Source organism: Tenrec ecaudatus, chromosome 2 (genome assembly GCF_050624435.1).
Source record: "Tenrec ecaudatus isolate mTenEca1 chromosome 2, mTenEca1.hap1, whole genome shotgun sequence".
Classification (NCBI taxonomy): Eukaryota; Metazoa; Chordata; class Mammalia; order Afrosoricida; family Tenrecidae; genus Tenrec; species Tenrec ecaudatus.
This window is the reverse complement of record NC_134531.1, coordinates 96,729,867-96,756,619: the sequence shown is the minus strand read 5'-3', so window position 1 is coordinate 96,756,619 and position 26,753 is coordinate 96,729,867. Positions and strand designations below refer to the sequence as shown.

At 40.9% G+C, this 26,753-nt stretch overlaps 1 protein-coding gene and 1 non-coding gene across 2 annotated transcripts in view; both read right to left on the bottom strand.

Annotated features, from left to right (window-relative positions):
* The window catches only part of LNPEP (leucyl and cystinyl aminopeptidase), a 106,292-nt gene extending 79,802 nt beyond the window's left edge, over positions 1–26,490 (bottom strand). Inside the window, exon 1 of the mRNA XM_075541307.1 lies at positions 25,601–26,490. Coding sequence (XP_075397422.1) covers positions 25,601–25,619 — 19 coding nt within the window. The 5' untranslated portion in view covers positions 25,620–26,490. The remainder of the gene's footprint in view (positions 1–25,600) is intronic.
* LOC142441655 (small nucleolar RNA SNORA26) lies at positions 10,403–10,525 on the bottom strand. The gene has a single exon (XR_012783015.1). It is a non-coding gene; the product is annotated as a small nucleolar RNA SNORA26 (small nucleolar RNA).
* Positions 26,491–26,753: the final 263 nt, after the last annotated feature.

Here is a 26,753-nt window from a genome sequence, read left to right as displayed (position 1 = left end):
AACATGTCTTGTTTTAGAATAAACCATGAGAGTAATGAATTGGAAACCCAGTAACAATACTTTTTCACCCTTACATCGAAAAGTAATCCCAGGAATTGCTACTTAAAGAAAACTTAGTGATCTCTTAGAAAAAAATGTATTTTTCAGCCAAAAAAAATGTACTTCACTTATCCATTTCTATGCTAAGATTTTAAATTTTTCATCTTAAAAATAAAAAAGGAAACCCAATTTAAATATCATTTACAATTTTAATTGAGTACTTCTCAATAGGCAAATTCAAAATGTGGCCTCATTTTTCAGAATATACTTGATAATTCTCATTTCGATTAGGTTAAGAACACGGAGACCCACTATGTAGAAGTACAAGCACATAGTAGTAGTTCCAAGTTGCAAATATGTGGAGGGGGGGGAACCTCCCCCTCTAGCACCCTTATTCTGGATATCAAAGACCCAATAGTCAAGACTATATCTAAACTAATTGAATCAGTCCTCAGACCTCAGTCATGTTGCCACAAGTCCCCAAAGCACAAACCATTCAGCATCTGCTCAACCACTGACCAGGCAGAGGTCCAATGGCCTTTATAAACATTCTGCTCTCATTCAAGCATGCATGGCTGCTGTGGTCACTTCACCTTTGAGTGTTCATTTTCCACTCTCCTCAGGCCACAGGCCTGGGACTCCCCTCTCTCCCTCTTCAAGACACTTTGTTGTCATCATCGGTTGCTGCAGAGTGAATTCCAACTTATGGCTAGTGTGCCCCAGTAGGAATGGCAACCTGGGCTGTGACGTGTCGGAAGATTTGTCTTCCAAGGCACCTCGGAGTGGATTCATTACACAAGACCAACTTACTCTTCTCAGATTCCAAATTTCTTTCACTGATTAAAACCAATCCAACAATTATTGGTATAAATGTTCTATTCTGACTAGTTTCCTTCCCCTCCCTAAAATATTATACCATAAAAATTAATATGCACAACTATCATCTATGGAAAAAAGGTTAGAAGCACTACAATAAAAACATGCTTAAATGGAACGAGGGGAAAAAGCAAAAAACAACTAAGACTTCCAGAGTTATTATACATTCACTTTTTACACTTTGGGTAACCTAGAAAAGCAACTTGATTTGTAGTATACTCAACCTTATCTAGTGATTGTTCTACAGTAGCCTTGCCATTTTGGAAGGGCAGACCTGCTTCATGGTAGCCACTGAACATAGACGGGATGCTGATGCTGTGCGTTAAGTGGTCGGACTGCTAACCACATAGTCAGGTCAGCGGTTCAAACCCACCCAAAGATCTAGTAGCCGACACCCAAATTTGCAGCTCTATTTTGTTCTACAGGGTCACTACGAGTCAGAATAGACTATATGGCAGTGGGTATTGACACAGAACTAATTTTTTGGTTTTGTTTTTTAATAATTAGACCGGTGTTAATTATGCTAACTGCCCCATCAACGTTCTATTGAGGCTACAGGGAGAGATAAAGACAATCATTCCATAATGCTAAGTTACCTTACTCTTTCTCCACGGCAGACACCTGGCAGCCCCAAACCAGGAGAGCAGAAGTAGTGCATTCTGGGTACTTTCATACTACGAAACATTGAGTTCTAAAACCTGCTCTTTTGAAATAATAAGTGCATGTGGATCCTAGTAACTTTTGTACACTATGAAATTACAAGTTGAAAGTGAAAAAAGATCTCCAAGCCTAGTTTATTCCAAAGAGAAAGGAATTTCTGCATATGTTTATTGAAACTATAAATTTTGCTTGGCACATAAAAAAATTCCTATGAGTCTGTGAGGGCTGAACCCAAGTTTTCTGAAACTTTAAATCATGAACAATTAATATACCATGAGGTTAACTAGGTCCTTACAGACTGGTGGTGAGGTTGGGTGTCACTCACCAGGGCTTAGTATACTCTGAGCTCTTGGTGAGCTCTGAATCACACTGCATCTGGTTACGGCTGAGATCTCTTGCTCAACTTTCTCTTCTTTCCTCCAATCTAGCATACAGTATATATCAATTATGTTTTAGGAGGGCTAAAGTATAGTGAGGGGCAGCCTGGGAATTCTAGTCCTGGCTCCATCGTTTGTTTTGGAATCTTTGCTTTATCATTAGTAAAAGGCGGTTGGCAATACCCGTTAGATCCTAGGTTATAATCTAACAGTCCCCTTAAACTATAATCTAATTATAACGGTCATGGGGCTCAAACAAAGTAAACGGATGGCACGACTTTGTAAACAAGTTCTGCATTAATAGGGAGTTCAATGCTACTGTACTGAATACTCCCTGGAGGGCAAACACTTAGACTTGGCGACCTGCGGCTTTAGAGAGCATGACCTGGCAGATCTGACAGAACCAGTTCTAGGCGGTCCTGGGGGTTGCTGAGTCAGAATCAGCAACAACAGAACATACTACATACATAGGGGAGGAGTGTTAACAAGGATCAGCCCATCTTTTAGTTTTCACCGACGTACTCTCATGTTCTCTTTCAAACCCACAAGTGCCATTTCCTCGTCACATCTTTTACTATTCCAGATGATGTTTCAATGTTACTTTGCAGCACACATCAATGGGTAAATTCGTGAAATAAAAGGAGCTCCAAAGCCTCATTCTGCTTCTCATCCCATAAATACCAAATGCTCAACATAAACAACTGGGGCCCATATAGAACATTACTCAGTATGGAATACGGTAATTTTAGGCACTAGTTCCTATAAATATATATATATCACTTTTAATTGTCTGACTTATAAGACATATTTACACTTTTAATTGTCTGACTTATAAGACATATGTCAACAGACTATCTTGATTATAAAGGTTCAGCAGCCCCCAAAACATCCCTAGGAGTTAAATATATCTGTAGGTCATACTCATTTCTTTCACTGTACAATAAACTAACATAGTCAATGAAAGCTATAATTTGTCAAAAGGAAACTAAAATGTATATAATGTGCAATATTTTCTGCTTGGTATAATATAAAATGGATAGCATTACATAGTTATCAATTTAGCTTGACTAAACCAGTCACTACATGATCTGCCATTGTCAGTTCTACACCATATTGTATTTACTGACTCTAATCACACCTGCTATTTCGTAGGCTGTTTAGAAGTCCTATGAGCAAAAATCACTATTTTAATGCAAGAGAAAACAAAAAAGATGAACTACTTACTACTTAAATTCTGTAGCTTTGAAGTATATTGTTTTAAAGACCTAGGAAGAATACTTGAAATGAAAAGGAAGAACTCCTAGAAAATGTCAAGGAGAGTAACAAACAGAAACACTAATTCCACATATTAAATCGGTATATCTGAGTGTAAAAATTGTATTTCAAAAGAGCTGTCAAAAACAAACAAGAAGAAACCATGTCTTGAGAATTATTCAAATATACAAAATAAAAGATAAAGGATCACAAAGAGAGACAGACACACCTCTTTTTAATGAAAATGTAAATTCTCAATATGAAACAAGAATAAATTGAGGAATGGATTGTTGCCTGCAGAAAAAGGGATTTTCTACCTCAACAAGGAAGGCAGAGTTCTTTTAACTTACATCCAGTTAATCAACCTCTGAGTTTACCAGTGCTCACCATTTCTTCTGCAGGATGTTTCTGATGTCGAATGTCTAGGGATGCCTGCAACTAAAGGGCTAATTCCTAAGATCCAAGCACTGTGCCCCCAGCACAAGAGTGGCGTCCTTACTAAAAATTAGTTGTTTCTTCTCAAATAAGTTGATGTTACTTTTGTGTAACTGTCTGAGGGGAAACTTTGTGGAAAATGGAATTAAGAGACAGAATTTTCCAATAACTGAATTTTTCCATGATATCTCTGAAGCTCCCTCATATAGTAAGATAATTAAATCTTGTGTTCAGTAAACAAAAAAGGGCAAAAATAAAATTTCTAGTTCTATGAAAACTGAGTTATATGTATGACAATCCAATGGTGGATCTTCAAAATATCATTCCTGCTACATTAGACATAAAAAATAAAATAATGAGACTAAGGGAAGGGGATTATGAGATTTTTTAAACTGTGGGATTTTTGCACTCAGGCTTCAAAGTATCTAAATTCTCCATCCATTCCAAAAAAATCCAGTAAAAAGATATCTGAGCGTTTCAGCCACATCATGGGTGGCCCCTGCAGTATACAAATACAACACAGAACCCCAGTTTTTCTCTATGTAAAACAAAAGCCATTAGATTTCTTTAACATACATGTTCCTATAAGCAAGTAAGCTTACTGACACATGTTGAGTTATAAATAAGAGTTCACCCTGGCAGTTAAGAGCACATGTCGATGAGGAAGTTCACCATAAGCAGTAAGTTTATTTGGGACTGTCCAATGAACAATTTTCTGATAACACTTCCAAACCTAGTTTTACAAAGTTATATTTGCTTAAAGTTTAAACCAGAGAATTTTAAATGACCAGTCCTAAGATACACTCCTATTCTTAGACTAATTAATTCCACAGGACAAATTTGTCCTTGATGTATGTGTTTAAGAACTTATTTAAAACACCTTCACAGCAATGTCATTTACAAAGCCAAAAAAAAAAAATGGATGGAGGAAGGGAATAACAGGGCAGCAGTATTTTTATCCAGTAAAATAGTATGCAGACAGGAAAAGTACTTGTTTCAAACATGAAAGGTAATCAAAATATAGTGAAAGAACAAAATAATATTTAAATATATATTCCTATTGTACATTATGATTAACTTGGCATAAATCTTCTTTTCTCTGGATACACTGTAAATAAAAATGTTAAAAGTGATTATTTCAGTGAAACTTAAAAATAAACTAAGAAAAAGTGATTATTTCTGGGTGGTAGAGTGGTGCTTTTTAAATTATATTTTCTATATTTCACATGTTAAAAATAGGAGGCAAAATCAAGCATGCACAAATCATGTTTTAATCTGTTAAGATTAGAATTTAGTACATTAATAAAAACTCAAACTCCGTTGGGGTACCCTAGGAATGGCTCTTGACAGTAAAATCAGGAACCTCACCCCAAGAGTCCCACCAATGAGTCTATTCTGACTCACAGTGACTCGTTGTCGAGTTCCTAAGACTGTAAATCTTTCTGGGACAGACAGCATCCTCTTTTCCCCACAGAACAACCTGTGTGTTTGAACTGCCGACCTGGCTTTTGTTTACCGGTACAATGCTTAGCCCACAGCACCACCAGGGCCTCTGTGGGAACGTCTTTACTAACCTTGTAACCTGCTTTGATTCAGACTGCATAAAAGTAATGCATTACTAAAGCTTAATAATTTCTAAGCCTAAACTCCAAAAGGCCTTGCCATTTTATTCATTTCCCTTCCTATCCTTAGAGCAAGAAGCCTTAGTGTTGTACTAAGTAATGCAATCTGCTAACGGAAACGCCATCAGTTTGAGGCCATCTGCTCCTGTAAAGACTTAAAATCCTGTAAATCTATTCTGCCCTCTAGGGTCACTCACCAGCAGTGGGTCCTTAGAAACTAGAGGTAGCCCCCCTTTATGGATGAGAACCCACATGGAAAGTTAAACCCAGTCAACAGCTAGCTCCAACCACCTGACATGTGAATAGGCCTCTTATACCCAACTTCAAAGAACCTGCCAAATGAAAGCTACCACAATTAGTGTGAACTCAGAGGGAATAAAAACCAAGTGACTGAGCCTACAAATCACTAGCACATAAAACCAGTTGCTTCGAGTTAAGGAGCCCTGGGAGTGCACCGAGTGAGCGGTCAGCTGCCAAGTGCAAGGTTGCTAACTGAACCCACCTGCAGCTCTCTGGGAGTGACGTGTGGGATCTGATCCATGAAGAAACCCTAAAGGTATTTGGAACTGACTCATTAGTAATGGGGTTGGTTTGGGGGGTTTAGTTTAGGCCATTAAGCTTTAGGGATGGTCTGTTATGTTATGTGCTGATTTACTCAGCACCCACACAGCCTGATAATATTCTGTTGTATTATTCTTTAAATTTTTAAAAATCTTTATCATTCCACAGTTCAATCAAGCAGAATTGTATTATTGCTACCAGTTTCCAAACATTGTTTTTCTAGATTGACTCCTTGATATCTTCTCCCCTCCCCTTCATCCTCTCTCCACAACTATAACCACCCCCGCCACCCTAAAAAAACCAACCCCAAAAGCCTTTACTCCACTTGCTCTCTCTAAAGGTCATTAAGCCTGGGTTTCATGTAACGAAAAACACAAAAACATGTAACTTCAAGAGCGTGACCTCCAATGACATGCCATCTCTGAGATTCACTCTACTATTAACAAACAAAAACCAGAGAACAATACAAAGCAAAACCAAAAAAAAATTGAAACCAGATCAGATCCAGCATTCTTTGTTGGAGGGTGTCTACTGACAAAGTTTTAACTGTTCAAGTAAAATTTACGCCTCTATGTTCATCTTTCCAAAGCTCTTTGTTTCGTAACCCCCACCCCCCACCTCTCAGTTGTAGACAGAGGGAGTTCTCCAGACACTTACTTCTTATGTCGGTTCACAAATGATTCTTGGGCTTCCACTGTCATCCACAGCTTCGGTACACCGGATTCTCACAATTTAGGCTCTGATGTTAGTCCTTCCCTTGACCTTGTATTATATGGGTTACCATCCTTCAGTGACTGATGATGGTTTGTTTCCTCCACGTGGACTTAATTGACATCTCACTTAAATGGCTGTTTGCTTGGAAACAAGCCTTTAAGACCTCAGATGCTATCTTAAATGCTCGTATTATTCTTATAGGTTAATTTCATCAACTAAAAGGTTAGATGCCCTTTGTGTACTTCAGACTTCAACGCAAACACATAAAATGAATGAATGGCTTGGTATTCAGAACATCTTGCATTTTTTGTGCATGGACTCCATTGTGCAGCTGTGGGCCTTTTCTCTAAAGCCTTATAGTTGGAAAGCACGAATTCAGTTTCCCACTCCTTCATTAGGATTCGAGGAAGTTTTGCCTGAGATCCTAGGATAGGATCCATGGTTAGCCATTTACAGAAGTAAACTCATCATTCTCCACTAGCAATAAGGACGAAGATAAAAACCAAGTTCATCTGGGTTACCATTGGGCTCAGTAAGAGAGAGGCAGCATGGCACGGTTGTTACAAGTGGCCTCTGGAACTGGACTTGCCCCCCCACACACACACTACATGTGTAAATCTGAGCATGTTATTTCATTTTTCTAAGCCTCAGTTTGCCTTTAAATGCTATTATCAGAATTAAGTGAGAATTTGTCAGAATTAATTGAGCTATGTATAATATATTTACAACTGAGCAAAGCACTTAAGAAAACAAAACTCACTGTCAGAGTCAATTCCAACTCATACTGACCCTATAACACAGGGTGGAAATGCTCCTGCTGGTTTCTGAGACTCGTAACTCTTTGTGGGAGTAGAAAACCTCATCATTCTTCCACAGATCAGCTGGAGGTTTTGAACTGCTGATCTTGTGGTTATCAGCCCAACTATACCTCCAGGGCTCCTACAAAACCAAGAAACCAAACTCACTGCCATCAAGGAGTCCATTGTGACTCACAGCACGGGAATAAGGCCAGGGTAGAAGGGGCCCCTGTGGATTTCTAACACTGCTCTTTAGGGGAGTAGAAAGCCTTGTCTTTCTTCTAAGAAGTGGCTGGTGGTTTCTAACTGATGACCTCAATTCGTAACTACTACGTTATCAGTGCTCCTGGGGCGTCTCTAAGTGCTCATTAGTATTAGCTTGCTGTATTTTTCTTCATTATGGTAAGTATGTTTGTACAAAACATTCTCCACTTCAAAATGCTTCACATGTGCAATTTAGCAAAATTAAGGTGCCTGGCTGTGCAGCCATCACCATGATCCATTTCAAAGCTTTTGCATCATCCCTAACAGTGTCTCCTCAACAATGGGGGCTCTCTGTATTATCTACTGCATTTTACTGTGTCATCTCAGTCCGTGCTCACATTTATAGATGAAGTCCAAGGGGTTAAAGAATTTGCTCAAGGTCACAAAGCTAAAAAGCAAGAGCACCAGTTCTAAGCCCATCTACATTCTTCCATGACTTTGGAACTTCAAATAGCCCTGCTGTGTCAAAGCAAGTCCCTCAAATCAACTCAATCTCACTGCCATGAGTTGACGCTTACCCATAGGGACCTATGAGGCAATAGACTCGCCTCTTTGGACTTCCGAGGCTACGGATCTTTCCAGGAGTCGACAGCCACACCTTTCTCCCGTGGAGCAGTTGTTGGTTCTGAACTGCTAGCCCTGCAGTCAGCAGTCCAACTCCTCACCCACTTCACCACCAGGGATCCTAAGCAGGTCACTAGTGCCACGCAGGGTTCCCTGTCTGTGCACCCTCCAGAGTTACGCTCGGGTGGTCACCAAGAGGCCCCAGCTCAGAGCTGGAGCACGGCATGGAAGTTAAGGAGCAGTTGCAACCATCCTAGAGATTAACACAATCACCACAGTGTGGGATGCATAACTCGCGAAGGCACTTAGCAGGTGCTCCAAGCTGTAGCTCCACTCCACAGGGGCCCTGGATGCTCTTCTTCCCTTGATTCAATTATGAAATGAGCCAAAACAATATGGCACACTCACTGCTGAGCAGTCTGTTGTTACGATTTTATAAAATGAGATGCTTTTACAGAAAGCTACAATCACTATTTTACAAGACTAGAACCCTTCCTAGGAACCGCTAGTCCTATTGCCTTTTACAGGTAAAATAAGTAACTTTTGCCCAGAGTTGCTCAATTGTTTAGTAAACATTACTAGAATGAAGAAAAAAATAACCTAAACATTTTTAATTGCTCCATAGAAAGATGGAACTTAAGACACAGAACTGCTAAGATAAAGTTAGTTCTACACAAACACAGCTTGGTGGTTTTGAAAACAACCAACCACTTTCCCAGCCTTGCAGGAAATGGTTAGGCAACCTCAGAGAAGTCTTTCATTCTAGCAGTGTGGCAGAGAAAACATTTAAAACAAAAGTGAGTCCTTTGAAGTCCTAGCACATCCGAACATTGTCTAGACATTCACCAACTGAAGCAGCAATTCTACAAGGTTATCAGAAGTTATGACTCTTTTTGAAAAATCCTCCTTCTCACATGGGATTGAACAACAGAATTGTATGTGAATGGATATATTGCAATATGTAAGATCTGTAAATAAAGCTTTTGTAATATTTTAAAAATAAAACAATAAGAAAAAGAAGTGTACGGACCTGGATGGTCAAGAAACAGTAGCTTCACATTTTTATATTTTTGTTAAAGGTTTCTAGCAATGTTTTTTACTTACCTTTGTATGGTCTTTTTTAGAAGAAAAGTTTAGACAAACGCAAAACACAGCAATCAATGTTCAGTAAGGAAGTCTGCCACTTTGTAGAGTTTTGTTTTAAATTTTTTTAATTAAATAAACCTAAATATAAGAATGTATCAGGTGATCTAACTGAACAGTAATCATAATAACTTTGACATATCAACTGTTGTGTAAATACAGTATATTATAAAGAACAAAAAAGCAGATAGAACATTTTTTAAATGAGCTCTTATATTTTATAATAAAATTACTGTAAGTCTCAAAACTTTTAGCTCAAAAACCAGAAGAAAAATCATTGTAGAGAAAAGACAAGCTGATAACTTATGAATAAGTAACATGGTTCCCCTGTGACCCATATTAAAAGAGCAATTGTCGTAAGTTTGGAAAAACCTGTATCAATGAATGAAACATCTCACAAAATAGTTTGACTTTTAGAGAAAATATACCAGCATTATTAGTTGATATCCTAGAAAAGTAAGAGATGGTACTTGAGAGAATCTACTTCATTTCCAACAAGAAAGTTTTCTAGCTACATGTTAATAAAACTTTACTTATTGATTCTCAAATATGTCCTACTGCTTTCCTGTCTTCTTACAAAGACTGTCCTGGGCAAATGATACTCACTGGGGATGATCAATGTCAGCACTCTACAGTTGTTGGGACTCCATATCAGCATCCCACCTGATAAGGATACTCATACAGGAATAACATTCCTACACCCACAATTCGAATTTGGCCAATTTCCCTTAACATGCATTTCAACTAACAACATTCATAGCAAATCATTACTGCGTTGACAAGTGGCTTTTTAAAAAGGCTCAGTTTAGATTTATTCATTGCACTGAGTGTCAGTGCCACTGTTCACTCAAGCTTCCTTTCAGGCACTTGCAAGCTCAACGGAGGGTCACTTAAGACAGGAAATACCTCTTACTAGTTAAAGGGTCACTAAGACAGGAAATACCTCTTACTAGTTAAAGGGTCACTAAGACAGGAAATACCTCTTACTAGTTAAAAACCCTTTATGTAAACTGACCAGTACTTGTTAGAAGTTGCTGCAAGGTCAGACTCAGAAATAAGTTTTCCCAGTATACAACCCAAGTTTGGTTGTTTTTTCAGTTGTGACTCCAGACAGGATCCAAGTAGGAGTTCTACAGACCTCGTCTCAGGGTTTCGTGGAGACTTGCTTTACCCTTCAGTGTTAACCTCTTAGAGCACTGCAGTAACCTTCATAGGGCACCAGAAAGGGCGACAACACAAGTGTTTTTACACTAACTTCTGCCAACACATTCAGAGTAGAGCAAACAAAAATTAAGCATAAAGGAGTTCATGCAAAGTAAGACACAGATCATGTTTGCATCTTAGAAATATTTTAGGTTTTTTAACACCTAAAATATAATTAAGAAAGAGAAAAATTACAGACCGGCAGCAATAAGATAGGTATATGAAAATGAGAGAAGAAAGCCCTTCAGTATACGGTAAGCCTGGGGGGAGTGTGCATCCTTCTTCATCACATTAAATGGGATAAACTGCAACCTAAATGGCCTCTTATATCTGTCTAGGTGTCTATGTGTGTGATAGATACATGGAGGGAGCTGGTGGCAGAGACCAATGGTTAGTGGAAAAAAATAATTAGTGGTTTAGATTGAAGTAAACTTGGATGCCATTCAAAGTCCTGTATTAAAATTGCTATTAGAAAAGAACAAGCTAAAGGCTTCAACCACTTTGTGATGGTCCACATCTCCACTGACACCTCACTAGCATTTCAAACCAACAAAATGCCATTCAGGCATTCAGACAACTAGATGAAAATCAGTTTATAGCTCATTGGAAGCACCCTGTCTCACAGCCTGCCAACAGATAATTATATTATAGCATGTTAATTCCAACTCAGCTATCTGTTCCAGATATCACCACACCTCATGGCTATGGGTCCCATTTGACCTGGTTATGCCCAAGGGGCAAAACTTGGAGAAATCAGATCAATCCTAGTCATTCATGGACCCAAAAAGCCCAGAAATAAAGAGGATTGATTCTAGCTCTGTAAAGATCTACCATTTTAGTGACAGACTAGGTGTGAGACAAAGAACTTTGTAATTACCCTGAACTTCTGGGTCAACAGACAAAGACAAGTAGGGGGAAAAAGTTTAACTTAACCATGTAGGACCTGAATTAACTAAGATGATGACAATTCTAAGGAATAACCAACAGGCTATGTGGTTACTGACAGAGATTTGAAAACTCTTTGGGTATAAACAGAAAACTATCTTTTTTTTTTTTTTTAAAGATAAAGCTAAAACTCACATACACACACTCAATTGTGTCCACCTTCTGGGCTTTACAACCATGCAGGCCAACATTAATGACTAGAATCCTCCAGTGAACAAGGCATCTGATGCCTGGCCTCTGGCATTTCCCTCTCTGGTGACCTCGCAAAGAGCCCTGGTGGTTTCAGTGGGTTGTACTCCCATAAAGATTTGCAGTCCTGGAAACCCACAGAAGATGACAGCTCCACTTGGCCCTACAGGATCACTAAGCATTAAGAAATGACTTGATGCCTGCGAGTTTCATTTGCCCTGAAAAACTGCAACTTTAATGCTTAAAGTAACAGTCTCCAGGGTGTGGTACAGCTACCCCTGGAAGTCTCTGATACCATTTCAAGGGCTCTTTGAGGTTAAAATTATTTTCATAATGACATGTGATACCCAACAGACTGAATAATGAAACAGATCTAAAAATCTAATGTGTTCTACTGAGCCAGAGATTGGAGCGATTTGAAAGAGTATAAACTATATATTATTTCCTATTAGAATTGTTATTTAGGTTATTTAAAAATTCAAAGGTCTTTTATCGATATTTTTAAAACAACAATTTCAAAGGTATCAGTGTAAATTTCTAACAGTACATATCTTTAGATAATCCAAAGTCAAATTCTTTTTTGAGGTCCCAAAATATTTTTAAGAATATAAATGGGGTGCAGAGACCAAAGAGCTTGAGAACCATAACCCTATTTTCAAAGATAAAGAAAAACCTTGATGAGATCATTAAAGTCTCAGGGCTGTCTGAAAAAGCATATAAAAAACAAGGAAGGCAGGGAGAAAGGAGGAAGGATATTTTACATTGAGGGAATCGCAACCAATATCACAAAACTAAATGTTTAGAAATGAAAAATGAATGTGCTCTACAAACTTTTACTTAAACTACAATTAAAAATAAATTTTAAAAAATAATATGAAGAGGGGGAAGCCAGATTGAGCAAACACATCAAATAAGAAATTATACATACAAATATAAATACATCAAGGAATACATGCAAATATAAATGCATAAAGTAGATGCATTTATGCATATATATCCTTTAAGCATTTATATACTACATAAAGTCTGTTTGTATAACATGCATCTTTTACAGATACTTATTTATGCATATATAATTTATGAGAAGCCCTGGTGGCGCAGTGATTACACATTGGGTTGCTAACTAGAAGGCCAGCAGTTCAAAACCACCAGATGTACCTTGGAAGAAAGACAGGGCTTTCTATTCCTGTAAAAAGTTACAGTCGGAGACACTCGGAGATGCAGTTCCTACAGGGTCACTGTAAATCAGTCTTGTCTCGATAGCAGTGAAATATATTATATGTGTGTGTACACATGTCTATATAATTATCATTATTCCAATTTGTTTTATTCCAAAGCTTATACATCAATTTCTCTAGAAATTGACTTTGTAATGTATGCATTCTCTGTGAATAGTATTTCCTCAAAATTAGTTATTATAAACCTATCAAAAAACTTCCTCCAAAATCCAAATGTTTATAACCATAACAGAATGGTTATAACTTCTATCTATCTATCTATCTATCTATCTATCTATCTATCTATCTATAGAGAGGGGGGGTGTTGCATCATCCTGCATGATAACCGAACTTGACCATATAAGCATCTTTGATTACCCTTAGGCAGGAATGTGGACCCTAGTAACACGTCACTGTGAAAGTCTTTTATGTTGTGAGATTTCCAGGAACAAGGAAGGGATCAACATGAAGAATAACTTTTCTCAATTGCCACATTTCTCTATAAATTCTATGTAATCTTCCTATAAATACACTGATGGATAAAAATAGAGACCTCTTTTAAGAAGCCTATCAATGTCTTCACACTAGTACACACTGCAATTTATCTGTTATGTGGCCAGAAAGGAATTTAGATTTCTGTTCTCAAAATGTCATTAAATTTATATCTTTTGATTAACATCAAGACAAAACCACCTATATCCTTTCTCCCTCTGGCTAGTTTCAGATCAAAAATTCATATTTGCCTATCTCAGCTGGTACTGCAACTAACTCACCAGTTATTCTATACGTCAATTTCTCTACCTTTAATTGCTAATCTTGACATAGCTTAATTTCCATTATTCTGTTCATGAGAACACAGAATAGCAGGTAGATGACCAATTCACTCCTTTTTACGAACTTTAATATTGGGAAAGTCCTACTTAGAAGTTGAATCCAATTGACCTGGAAACTGTTTTTCTGGCTCTCTACTGAAGGGCAAAGTGCCCCAGCAGCAGGTCAGTCTGAGGTCAGTAGCACTGCAGGAAGAGACATTGATTGAACTGCACCACTTTGCTCTCAAATGCCCAGCAGTCCTCCCTCCAGCTCTGAAATGAGCTAGGAAGATGAAAAGAGAGAGAAGAAAAATATTGGACCATTTTCAACTTTGAAAATGCTTCAGGATCAGACTCCCTCCCCTCAGACCCCCTCAAAGATCAAGACCACATCTTGCGTATCACTGTTCTTGCACAATTCACATGGTCTGGAAGACAGCAAGCGTTCGATAAATGTATTCCTGTCAAGAGGTTAGCTGAGTGAACACTAGGTAAGAGCGTTTCACAGTGTGATTTGGAATGGCTGTCTCTTCTTCAGGGAAGTTTAGAGAATACAGGAAACACCAAATCAAACTCTGTCATCAAGTCAATTCCAACTCATGGTGACTCTACAGGGCTAGAAGGGAACTGCCCCATTGGGTTCCTGAGGATACGAATCTTTAAGGGGGAAAAAAAGCCTCATTTTTCTCCCAGGGAGTAGTTCTGGATTCAAATTGCCGACCTTGCAGTTAGCATCTCAGTGTGGAATGTTACTATACCACCGGGCGCCTAGAAAAAAGGAAAAGGGGCATTAAATCTAACTTTCCTTGGAAAAAGGAGAAAAATCCTATAAATTAAAAATACAAACAGAACAAAATTGTTGTTAGTTTTGTTGTTCACTACAGTAATATTATTTCCAGATAACATTTATTGAACATCTAGTATGTGTGATATACTACATTCAGTTCCCATGTTAGTAGGAAATACAAGAGCATCATATTTCCACGTGCTATAACTGATGGTTTTTGCATGAACAAGCATGTATGCCCTTTATATAGACCCTAAAGAGTGGTCTGACCACTGGGAAAATAGAATCCTAAAGGACGTGGTACCTTTGCTTCTCTTACATTTACGTCTCCTTTGCACATTGGGGGACAGGATGGAGGCTCCAAATAGCTCATTCCCATGGGAAAATGAGGTTTCTAGAAACAAGTGCAGGGGGGCCTGAGGAGGCAATCACTCTGATCCTGCACTAGCTACCAAACACTTAACAGGATTATTCCTTACATCCTTCGCCTTGCTGTTTGGGCAAAATTACTAGCTTTTATGGTTCAGATGTTCAAAATATTATCTTTGTGAAGAAAAAAAATAGTGTAGGCTCCTGATGGGTGGATATAGGAAGGTGAATTGCACTAATTCATAATGTATTCTCAAAGCCAAAATGTTGCTGCCAAGTTACATCAATTGAACCAAAAAAAGGGTTTGATAGTTACTAGCAAATATACAAATGTGCTGATGAAACTAGCTTCTTATGAACCCTTTTCCTGAGAAGAAAAGTAACAAAACAGTTGAGATTTTAAAAAATTACTGTTTGCATTTATTATTTGCATTCCCAATGCCTCTGAAACATGGGCTTTATGAAATTATCAGTTTGAAAATTGCCCTTATTTTTTATTTCCATGGTAACACTACCCTTTTGGATTTAGTCCTAATGACTTCAACTCCATATATTGAACCTGATCTAAGACTGAAACAAGTTCTATTTGTGTGAATAAGAAGGTGTTGTTTATCAGGCATTTGCCTGAAGGAACCGCACAAACACATGCAGGGCAGAATTAAACTGAATGGGGAATGAATAGTTAAGTTATTCAGCTTTCCGGCAGTACTTTCTGAAGAGTGCAGCAAACGTATAATTGTTAATATATTTAAAGAGAAAGAAGTCACCCTACATTGGCCTCAACCCTTCAGTAAAGAGTTAAGATACAACAAGCCCATTTCTCCGCCAATTTTCAAAATATCACTATGGATGGACTACGTCACACCCTGTTTATCGTACCAGAGAAAGTTTTGAATTTCTGTGCACATTTTTGTTTCTTAAAGATTTTAAGATGGGGCGGTGATAACTAGTGCCTGCGGAGCTACGTTTCAATGCCAGCGGTCTGACTGCGCTTCGTTATTTTACTACACTCTGCTGGAGCCTTATAAAATGAAGTATATTCACAGATGGATTTCCAAAATAAAAGAAGTAAAAACTCAAATGTATTTCAGGACTACAATTCTTGGTTTCTGACAGTTTGCAAACAGATTGTACCAAGTTGTGTGTTCATGTTAACAATCTTTAAAAAATAATTAATTCCATCAGACTGAAGCCTTTGGAAGGGTAGGACCCAGGCAGCGCTCAGATTTGTACTCCAGCTTTAAGGTAAAATCTGGAACGCATTAGTATGCAGTAAAGGCATGCTTCAGTGCATCCTGTCAATGTGTTTACTGTGGGTATAGCTTTAAAGAAACTATTCGCTTAAAAAAAGATATATGGGACACAAATGAAAGACAATCACACTTTTTAAAAAACCCTGTTAACTGAGGCATTTTAAAGGAGTAGGCAAAATGTTTGTCTTAAAAATTTCAATCAGTTCTTCTTCACTGACCCCCTTTGGACTGACTCTCTCCACTTGCTATTTTTCCAACAGAAGAACAAGGAGACATGGAGAAGTAATACTGGATTATTTTAGCTATAAAAATAGGGGACGAAGGGGAAAATATTAATATATAAGAATAAACTCAAAAGGAAAAATAACAGAAAAAGGAGGAATGTTTGAATCTCAGATCTCTGATAATGATAAGGCAGAATTAAGCCCAAAGCACTTAAAAATAGTTTTGCTTGGTCAAATATTCTTTATCTCTCTGGATATATATATACATATATACACACATATGTATATATAGGTATGTAAATAGGTATAGACATATTATTTTTTGATTGTTACCTGCAATAGAATTACAATATAGAACAAGGGGAAATTGATCATTTGTAATCATATACAAATTACTAAAAACACTCACTGAATTCTCCAGAACAGGCAGGCATTCAAAATTACTATCTTCTTTAACAAATGGTGCTAGAACTTGATCTCCACACACTAAAGAATGAAGCTGGACCCATACCTCACACCATATACAAAAATTAACTCAAAATGAAGCAAGGATGTAAAAGTAAGAATTAAAGTCACAGATCTCTTAGAAGATAAGAGCAAAGCTTCGAAATCTCGCTTTTAATGATGGTTTCTTAGGTATGAGACGTCTGGTATCAAAAGTTTTTGTTATCAAGCAACACATTTTATAATTAATTGGGAAAGTAAAAAATAAGCTGGACTTCAAAGTTAAATTTTTAAAAATTTTATGCCTCATATGAATTCACCAAGAAAGTGAAGAGACAACCAACAGGATGAGAGAAAATATTTGGGAACCAGTTATCCAGTAATAGTTTGCTATCCAGATCATCTTTAAAATAGTCTTATAATTCAACAATAAAAACACAAGTAACTCGATCATATTATGAACAAAGGACTTGAATAGACTTCTCACCAACCTGATACAAATGGTGAATAAGATGCGCAGTGTCGTTCCTCATTAAAGAAATGCTCAATAAAACTACTTTGAGATACAACTTTACATTGACTATTAGAAAAATGGGAAATAACCAGCGGTGAGCAGTAGATAAATGGAAAGCCTGTTGGATGACTGGTGGGAATGCAAACCAGCTGCTGTCGAAAGAGTTTGGTAGTTCTGAAAAAAAGTGAGAGAACTGTCATCTGACCAAGCCATTCCACCCCCAGGCACATAATCAAACGCTCGAACGGAAAAGCTCAAGCAGCTGCATATCAATGTCCGCTGCAGCATAATATGCACAAGGTGGAAAGAAACTCAAGGGCCAGCAACAATGTAGGAGACCCAGTTAGATTCCTGATCCATGCACCTCGGGTGCAGACATAGCCCATCTGTCAGGGAAGGCTTTGCATTGAACAAGTTAGAAGAGGTCTACTTCCAAACATCAACCAAGGAAAGCCCTGTGGACCCCAAAGGTCCAATCCCGAGCAATCACACAGCTGGTGCAGGGCCTGGCAGCGTTTCACTTTATTGCCCACGGAGTCAACTCCTCAGCAGCTTACAATAGCAACAATGTCTACCTTGATATCAAACGTGTCCTCCAGTAGAACTTATTTTTATCTTGTATAGTATTTTTTTATCTTTCTTTATAAAATGGGCCCCACAGGCCTTGAATAGCCTCATAGTGCATCTTGGAAAGACAGCTATAAATGACAATTAAGATGATCAGTGGTGCCCAAGTATTTATGCTCAGTAATCTCTCAAGCACAGCTGTATAGAAAGCAAATACCTTTGTGAGATATAAAGCTAAAAAGTCTCTTTTTAAATCAACTACCTTGATAGGATTTTAAAGGATAACTTGATAATACATTATCTAAAATTGGGGTGACATTAAGGTGTAATGAGTATCTCTTTAAAGCTCCCTTTCAGGCTAAATATGAACAAAATAGACAAAATAAAGGTGTAATGGTGGTCTCAAAGGAAATGGCAGTTGTTAGTGCCCGTATTACCATCGCCAAGCCGCGTTTACTGGGGCTGTCCATAAGCAGACAGCCCTGCTGAGGAAAAGTAGAAGAAAGGAGGCCAGAATGTAATCCTTTGTAGTTTCCCACCCACCTTAGTGAGTGCTTTGCTTATTCTTCTGTATCAGCAAAGCTTCTTCAGAGAGCCATTTTTTATTTATTCTTACCAGCTACAGTTATTTACACCCAAATATGGTCAGTAATTCTTAGGGTAATCTCCTCTAGATTACAGTCTCTCAGAGAATCTACAATTAAACCTGTTAGGGATTGAACTGTGTCCACCACCACAACCACAACCACAACCACTCACACACACAACCTGTGTCCTCCACACCACACACACACACACCACACACACACACACACACACACACACACACACACACACCGACCTGTGTCCTACACACCCACAGACCCCGATCTACCCCTGGCCCAAATATGTGTTGTAAATCTTAACTCCTATAGCTATGGTTCAGAAGGTCTCCACTGTTAGCCAAAAGGTTTGCTGATCTAACCCACCAGCTTCCCTGCAAGCGTTAAGAAATGGCAGCCTGCTTCCGGAAAGCTGATAGCCCTGGCGAGCCTATGGGGCAATTCTACTCTGTCCTGTAGGGTCACTATTGGGTGTGCCACAGATCCCAGGAACTCGAGAAGTCGGACCACACTAATCCAGAAAGGTCCAGAGTTGGCTCCCGTAGTTTTGGTGAGGCATCCATGAAGTATGTGGGAAGAATGTCTAGGAAGACTTTTATGAAGCAATACAGGAAAGAAGGAGAAGAGCTTCAAAGGGTCTCTGAAAGAAAAGCAATTCTCCATTGTTTTTTGTTTTTGTTTTTTCAAGGAAGTCTGAGCTTTCTTTTATTTGGCAAATAGCTAAATAAAAGAACTAGCTTCCTCTTTATTTAGATGCTAAGGTTAAAATTAAAGGCAAAATGAAACCTTAATTGGCTCACTGTTCAGCCATAAACACCCAAAGAAAATTGAAGCAAAACCAAATAAGACAGGACAGGGACTGCTGCCATGGTGGTCCCATGAGGGAGCCGGCTCTACACTCCTGGTAATTTCCCCCTAAAATCTAAAGCATTTGAGTCAAGTGAACAGACCTAAGGCAACTGTGTTATCATCCTCCGATGCCTCTGGTCCAACAAAGTCACCTTCAGCCTCTTCCGGCCACTCTTTCTGCCACATACAACAGCGCCCTGCTCCTCAAAGGAGAGCCAGCGGCCCCCATTTCTAACCCAAAGACTTGCAAGACTCATGGCTTAAATAGGAATCCTGAGCCTATCGATTTCCTTTTACTCACCAATCTTTACTCTTTTTTTTCATCTTCACTAATTCTCTTTAACTTTCAAGTTTCCCTTTTATCTTTGATCCCAACTCCTACACGAACATCAAGCTTCTCCAGAAAAATCACTCATCCATAAGGGCAATAAATCAGGTGACAAGTGAAGCACCACTCCCTTGACCCCCTCCTTTCTATGGGCACGCTTAGTCACTGTGGCTGCCCAGAAACACCAGGATAGTGAGCACTCTCCTCTACAGACAAACAAATTCACTGCCAACCCATATGAATTAAAAAAGCTATTAAGACTCCAAATTAAAAAACAAGCAAGCAAAACCAACCCTACTGCCATGGAGTCAATTCTGACTCAGAGCATGCTTCTAACGTTGTCAAGGCTGTAAATCTTGGCAGATCTTTCTCTCTCCGAATGGCTGGTGGGTCTTAAGCACCCACCTCGCAGTTAGCAATCCAAAGCCTACCTGACAATGCCACCAGGGCTGCTTGTACCAATACAAGCTTAAAAGACCAACCAACCAACTTGCTGATGCTGTGTCAATTCTGATGGCAAAAATGTACTTACTACATTTCCATTCTTGGTTTCCTGTGAGCTCTCCAGGAAGGGGTATATCGCTACTCAATTTAAACAGACAACAAATGGCCTTTCTCTGGTTGCCTCCTCATTGCTGCAAATCTCTAGCAGTAACTGACCTGCAACCTCATACAGTCTTCCAGACACGAGGCAACTAAGTGACAGGCCATGGCTACACAGCCCTCATCTCAGCTCCTAGGAACCACAGGCTCTATCGCAACTTCTATGGTCATTCTGGCCAATACCTGCCATCTCTCAATTTTTTAATGATTTCATAGTCAAAATGCTACATTTTCTAATAGAACAATTATACTAAATCAGTAGAGATCTGAGCTCAATGGTGGCAGATGTTATAGGAACAGAATTTTAAAACAATTGTATATATTTTTAACAATTAGAATAATGTCATTGACAAAGTTTTATTGGTTCTTTACTTCCTCTATCCTTCTATATTAGCAATGAAAACAAAAGTAGCTTTTTTTCTGATCCATTTATTTCATTAGGTTAACATTATTCATGACAAATTTGTGGGTATATTGGTCCCTATGAAAAAAATCTATTTGCAAATGGTCATTCAAAAAGATGGTATCTGCCCCCAACTATCATGATCCCAATTCTACCTTACAACAGGCTAGACAAGAGCATGCACACTGGTACAGATAGGAACTGGAAACACAGGGAATCCAGGACGGATGATCCCTTCAGGACCAGTAATGAGTGGTTGGGAGGGTGGAAAGAAGGTGGGGTTGAAAGGGGGAACCAATTACAAGGATCTACATATAACCCCCTCCCTGGGGAATGGACAACAGAAAAGTGGGTGAAGGGAGATGTCGGACAGTATAAGACATGACAAAATAACAACTTATAAATCATCGAGAGTTCATGAAGGAGAGGGCAACGGGGAGGGAGGAAAAAAATGAGGAACTGATGCCAAGGGCTCAGGTAGAAAGCAAATGTTTTGAGAATGATGTCAACAAACGTACAAATGTGCTTGACACAATGGATGGATGTATGAATTGTGATGGCGTTGTACGTGCCCCCAATAAAATGAATTTTTTAAAAGATGGTATCTGACTGATTTTAAAAAAATGGTATCTGAACAAGAACTCATTTCTTGCTTAATCTCTACATAACACTCTCCTTATAACCAAACTTCTGGCTCTTTAGCTTTTAGGCTGAGTACTCCAAGCTTATTTAAAGATAAATAATAATCACTCTAGTCTCCATACAGAGGTTTTTGGATGGTGAGAAAAGTAGAGAACTTTATAGTTAAACATGAGGTTGGTTTCTAGGCAAAGCCTCAATGTTAGATTGTCAATACTGTGAACACTGGGATGTATCCCTGCTCATACTCAATCCTATATAATCTAGTTCCCCTCGCTGCAGTTAAAAGAAAAACACCTTGAGGATAAAACAGAATTCTATTTCATTGCACAGAAAAACAATTACATTCCATTTCCTAATTGAATAAGAAAAAAATTGCATAAACAAAAATGTGGAAAGGTCACATTTTTTGATAGACACTATTTTTTTAAAAAGAAATGTGTACCTACAGGGTATTTCTAAGATTAAAAAAACACACCAAGAATTTCATACTGCCTTACAAGCTACAAATATCTACATTGTGCAGAATTCCCATTTTGGAAGCTGAAAACAAAAACAAAAATAATATTGTTAAGTCGAAGATGTCCTCGCTGTTTAATTATGTGCCAGACTAGAATACTCACATTAATTCCTGAGGGCTCTGTTCATAGGAAAAAATGACAAACTACTTAAAATATGTTTTCCGTTCTCACTCACTACCCTCCTGACTCACAGTGACCCCTTAGGACAGAGTAGAACTGCCTCTTTGGTTTTCCCGGGCTTTAAATCTCTATGGGGCAGAGACCCTCCTCTTCCTAGGGGGTCTGAACCCCTGGCTTTGTAGTCAGCAGCCCAATGTGTAGCCCACGAAGCCTTCAGGTCTCCTTGTGTTTACTTCCGGTGTTAAGTTCTTCAAAATAAATAGTTTTCTAACCTGTAGATTTTCTTCAGGCCCTGTAATAAACTACAAAATATAGGGGTAAAATATGTAACCACCAAAAAAAAAGTCCTTTTGTCACTATTTTCCTTCATCCAGAATTTACTTATCTAATAAACTTCCTAAAAGCTCCTTTTTGGTGAATCTTTCTAGAATCCTCAGGATGTAGATGCAGATTCCTGGGCCCAAGTCAGCTCTACTAAATCAGATTCTGAGCATGAGCCCCAGCATCTGCATTAACTCATATTATTCTGAAATATCCCAGCCCTGAATGCAAACAAAAAACAAAGACAGGCATCATATGCTTACTTGCTATTATCTAGTACCTCTATCAAACGTCTAAGGGTGTTACCATCAACTCGTTCACAGTATGAAAAGTACTACTTAATAGTTTCACCTCCACCTGCCTAACAGGACACAAGTCACTGTAGTACTAACTGGTCCAGCACCCTTCACTCCTCATCAAAAAAAAAGGCCACCAAAGATGTAAGGCAAGACCGGAAGTCCCATCTTTCAGAATAACAGTCAGCAGTATCTCCCAAGGGCAAAGTTAAAAATATCCCCTGAGCCAAATTCTTGGCATGAAGTCCCTCTTAAAAAGCCCTTTCAGGAGATGTGAATTTTAAATGCATTGCAGCAGTGCGGTGTTACCTTGTACACACTGGTGTCCATGTCACATAAACTATGAGCAGAGAGCAGGACCTGAGAGAAAAAATGGGCTAGGACAGCAGCAAATGTTGACACAAAGCAGGGAAGTACAGAAAGTCCCATTGCAACAGATGAGTGCTGAAGGCAGGAATGACAGGACAAAACTACACCGGCCTCCTTCACAAAGCTGTAAGGATCCCGGTGGCCTGGCCGGTAAAGTATTGGCCTGCTAACTACAAGGTCTGCAGTTCAATCCACCAGCCACTCGGGAGGAGAAAGGAGGGACCATTTGATCCCATAAAGATGCACCGCCTTGGAAACCCTATAGAGGATTGCCATAGTCAGAATCAACTGGATGGCAGTTGATTTGGGGCCTTTTCAAACTTGTAGGGCAGAAATTAAAAACCATGACAAGAATTTAACTGAAAGCCAGATATGCTGCCCTGATTCATTTAAACTCTTTTTTGACTTAGCTTCCACATCTCTCTTATAGGAATATGAGAATGTAACTACATGGTAAAAATTTTGTTAAAGAGAATCAATGTATAACATATGCTAATACCAACTTAGTAAATCTTGAAATGACACACTGGATAATGAGATACTCCACACCAGAACCTACGGGAAAGGAAAGTGTACGCAGGACATATCATGTTTGGTAAAGTAGAGGGGTGGAGCAGACAAGGAAAGTCCTTGGCAAGGTGGACTAACACAGTGACTACAACAACGGATTCAAACATAAGAACAATTGTGAGGAAGGTCAAGGTCCGAGTAGTGTTTTCATTCTCTGAACGCAAGGTTGCTGCGTTGGAACCCACTTGACAGCGCCTAACAATCCTTTTACTCGAAAAAGGATAAACCTTCCACTAGACTGTGTCATGTTTGAACAGCCTAGAAAAGGTTATGTATTAAATACAGGTCCATCTGAAGGCCAAGAAGGAACTGACTGGATGACAGTGAAGTGGATATTGTCGTTTCCATTCGCCTTGTTAAAAGACCATAGATAAGGCTTCAAGAAATGATTCATGAAGAACTAAGAGGATGTCCCTTGTCTCCAGTATAGAGTTTGAAAATCTGAAAGACCAGTAGGAAAGGACCAGAAATCCAATTTCCTACATGGGGGGTTTGAAGAATTACTTCTTTATTGTTCCTCTCTCTGGTATTTTTTTCAGTGTGCTCCCAAATGTAACAACTTTGCAAATATTAACATCGAGCTAGAGAAGGGCATTCAATGAGGGGAAAAAAGCCAAAACCATAAGCCTGTTGACAGCTCACCAAATCAGGACAGGCCTAAAACTGACCAAACGGTGCCTCGGCCTTGCTGTAGAGACTGTATTAACCTGAAAGTTCATATTTAAAATCCTATTTATGCAGAGGCTCCAAGCACCCTCCTAGAACAAAGACCATGCTTATGGAAGACTAGGCGTTGGACTCTTCAATCGCAAAGACTGAGCAGGTGACAGTCAGCACAGGAAAGACTCTAGGGTTCCGCTGAGTTCCAGTCTTCCTTAATTCTCTCAGTAACTTTAACGGACTGTTCTTAGAACTTTAGTAATTACAAAAAAGCCTGAATGAGAAATAAAAATCAGAATTAAAGTTGTTACCATTAAACCTAATTAAACTGTACTGACAGGAAAATGGCAGGAGAACTGAGCATTCCAAATTAGGGGCAGGGAGAACATAATGAGTGGTTTGCATACTCAAACAGTCTCATGAATGAAACACAGCATTCAACAACTGGGAGCTGGTGTTGGGATCTAGCTGGCAATGTCGGTCTCTTAGGTAACAACTGGCCTGCCCAAACCGGGATACGAAAGACTTCAGCTTCTATTAATGCCAAAATGCAGCGACCTGAAGTAATCAACCAACTGCAGGGAGACACACGTCAACGGAAAAGTGAACCCCTTAATTTTTGAGCCAAGCCTCCCTTTTTGGCAGTTTTCCTCATCGGAATCAACTCGATTCCTAAGAGGGAATCCATGCGTACTCCAACCCTGAGAAAAACCACTGACTTCTCACCGTCCCTTGTGACTCCAGTACTTGGAGTCCAAACAAAAGCCGCGTTTAAACCATGGTGGATTTATTCCGTCCGTTAAGGGGCTGCGGCGGTTTGTGGGGAATCGCTCCGGCTCCCCACTTATGAGCCTTCCCCTCAAGTCACACTGCGCTATCACAGGGACGGATCCCCTTATATTTAAGGAGCCCGCTACTGAAAACTGATACTGTCGGGCGAGGGGAACCGGAGGCTTGCACGCCCTGCAGAGCGCCTCGTCGGCGGGGCTGGGTGCGAGCAAGCCTGGCAGCAAGTTTCCCTTCCTTCCCCTGAATGTGCCAGCCAAGCCCCCCCTCCCCGCCCCCACGTCTCCCCATTAGTAAAAGTCACGGCGGCCATGCGTTGAAGGACAGGGGCACAGCTCCGGGTGCCCCAGGGGAGTTGGGTTTGGCTGGGGCCGTGGTCTAACTCCGGTGGTTCGCGAGCCCAGCAGGCAACCTCCCGCGCCGAGGGCAAAAGCGGGCTGCCAACTTTCCCGCCGCCCCCTCCCTCCTCGGCGCACAGCAGCCCAAACTTTGCGTGCCGTCGGCCCGCCCACCGATGGCCCTCACCCCCAGGTCAGCGCGACGCCGACCTGCACGGAGGGCCGGCTCGTGAGACCACTGCCCACGCCCGCGCCGTGAGAGCCTCCAGCCACTTCCCTGCCCCGCAACGCTCACGGAGAGCCGACCCCGCCTGCCCACCACCCTCATGGCCAGGAGGGCCCGGCGCCCCAGCGCGCCCACTCACCATTGGTAAAGGGCTCCATTTTGCCCCCGCCACAGGGCCTCGCATCCGTAGCGCCCGAGCTTCCGACTCGGCGAGCTGAAGGGGCCCTGTCGACTGAGCATGCCCAGCTAGGACGCCGAGGGATGCCGGGGAGGTGCCGCGAGGAGCGGAGCCGCTCCGTTCTCTCTGCTCCGGGTTTTCGAGGTGGCTGCAAAACGAGAGAGCGAGGCTTGAGGGAGCAGCCAGGTTCAGCCCTGGGGACTGACTCCAGGGGAAAAGGCGGCGGAGGAGGTTCGCGCGGGGGCGGGGCGGGGCTAGAAGAAGCCCCGCCCCTTCCAAAGGGCCTGCGGCTCTGCGTCCTCCCCAACCGCAGGCGGCGGTCAGTCCTCCATCAAATGTCAGGGGGTACCGCGTCCGGCCCGGTCCAAGGCGCCAGGAACCCCGCACGGGCCCGGAAAAACATGGTCTCTGCCCTGTGGCGCCAAAGTCCCAGAAACCAGCAATAAGCAAACACTGGAGACACACGTTAGACCGGAGCAAATGCGCCGCGGTGCATTGTCTGGGTGCCGCAGTGCCCTGGCTGGCTGATGGGATTGCAGAGAGGGGGTGGCTAAATCGGGGGGCGCCTCCAAGAGTCCTGCAGAGGTGACACCGCTGAGATCCGAAGGCAAACAAGCCAGCGGGCTCAGGTCGCTCTCCGGATGGCGAAGCTTCGATGTCCTTCGGGAAATTGGATCCGGGGACCTGGGTTCTCAGGCCCAAGGGAGCAGGCGGCACGGTCTTCTCGGCAGTCTTGCGCACCCTCAGCAGAATGACCCCCAACAGTCGCTGTCCGGAGATTGGGGGGTGGTGGTGGCCCAAACGCGCCCGGGGCGCCCAGGTCCGCGCACGCCGTTAGCAGCGGCCTCCGGGCAGGCCTCGGTCCGCGAGCAGGTCACAAAACGCGGTGCCGGATCGAGCGGCCTGGGGCCTCGCGCGCCGCAGGACGTGGGCCGGCCGACTGCAGGGAAGAGACATCAATCACCACCTGCGGCGCCGGGGGTGCGGGGCGGGCGCTGGGGCCTGCCGCGCCAGGCCCGGAAGCCGAGGCTCCCTCAGTCGTCCATGCCCCCCGGAAACTCGCGCATTCGCTTCCAGTCCCCAGCCACCATTGTTCCCGACGTCAAATCGGGGC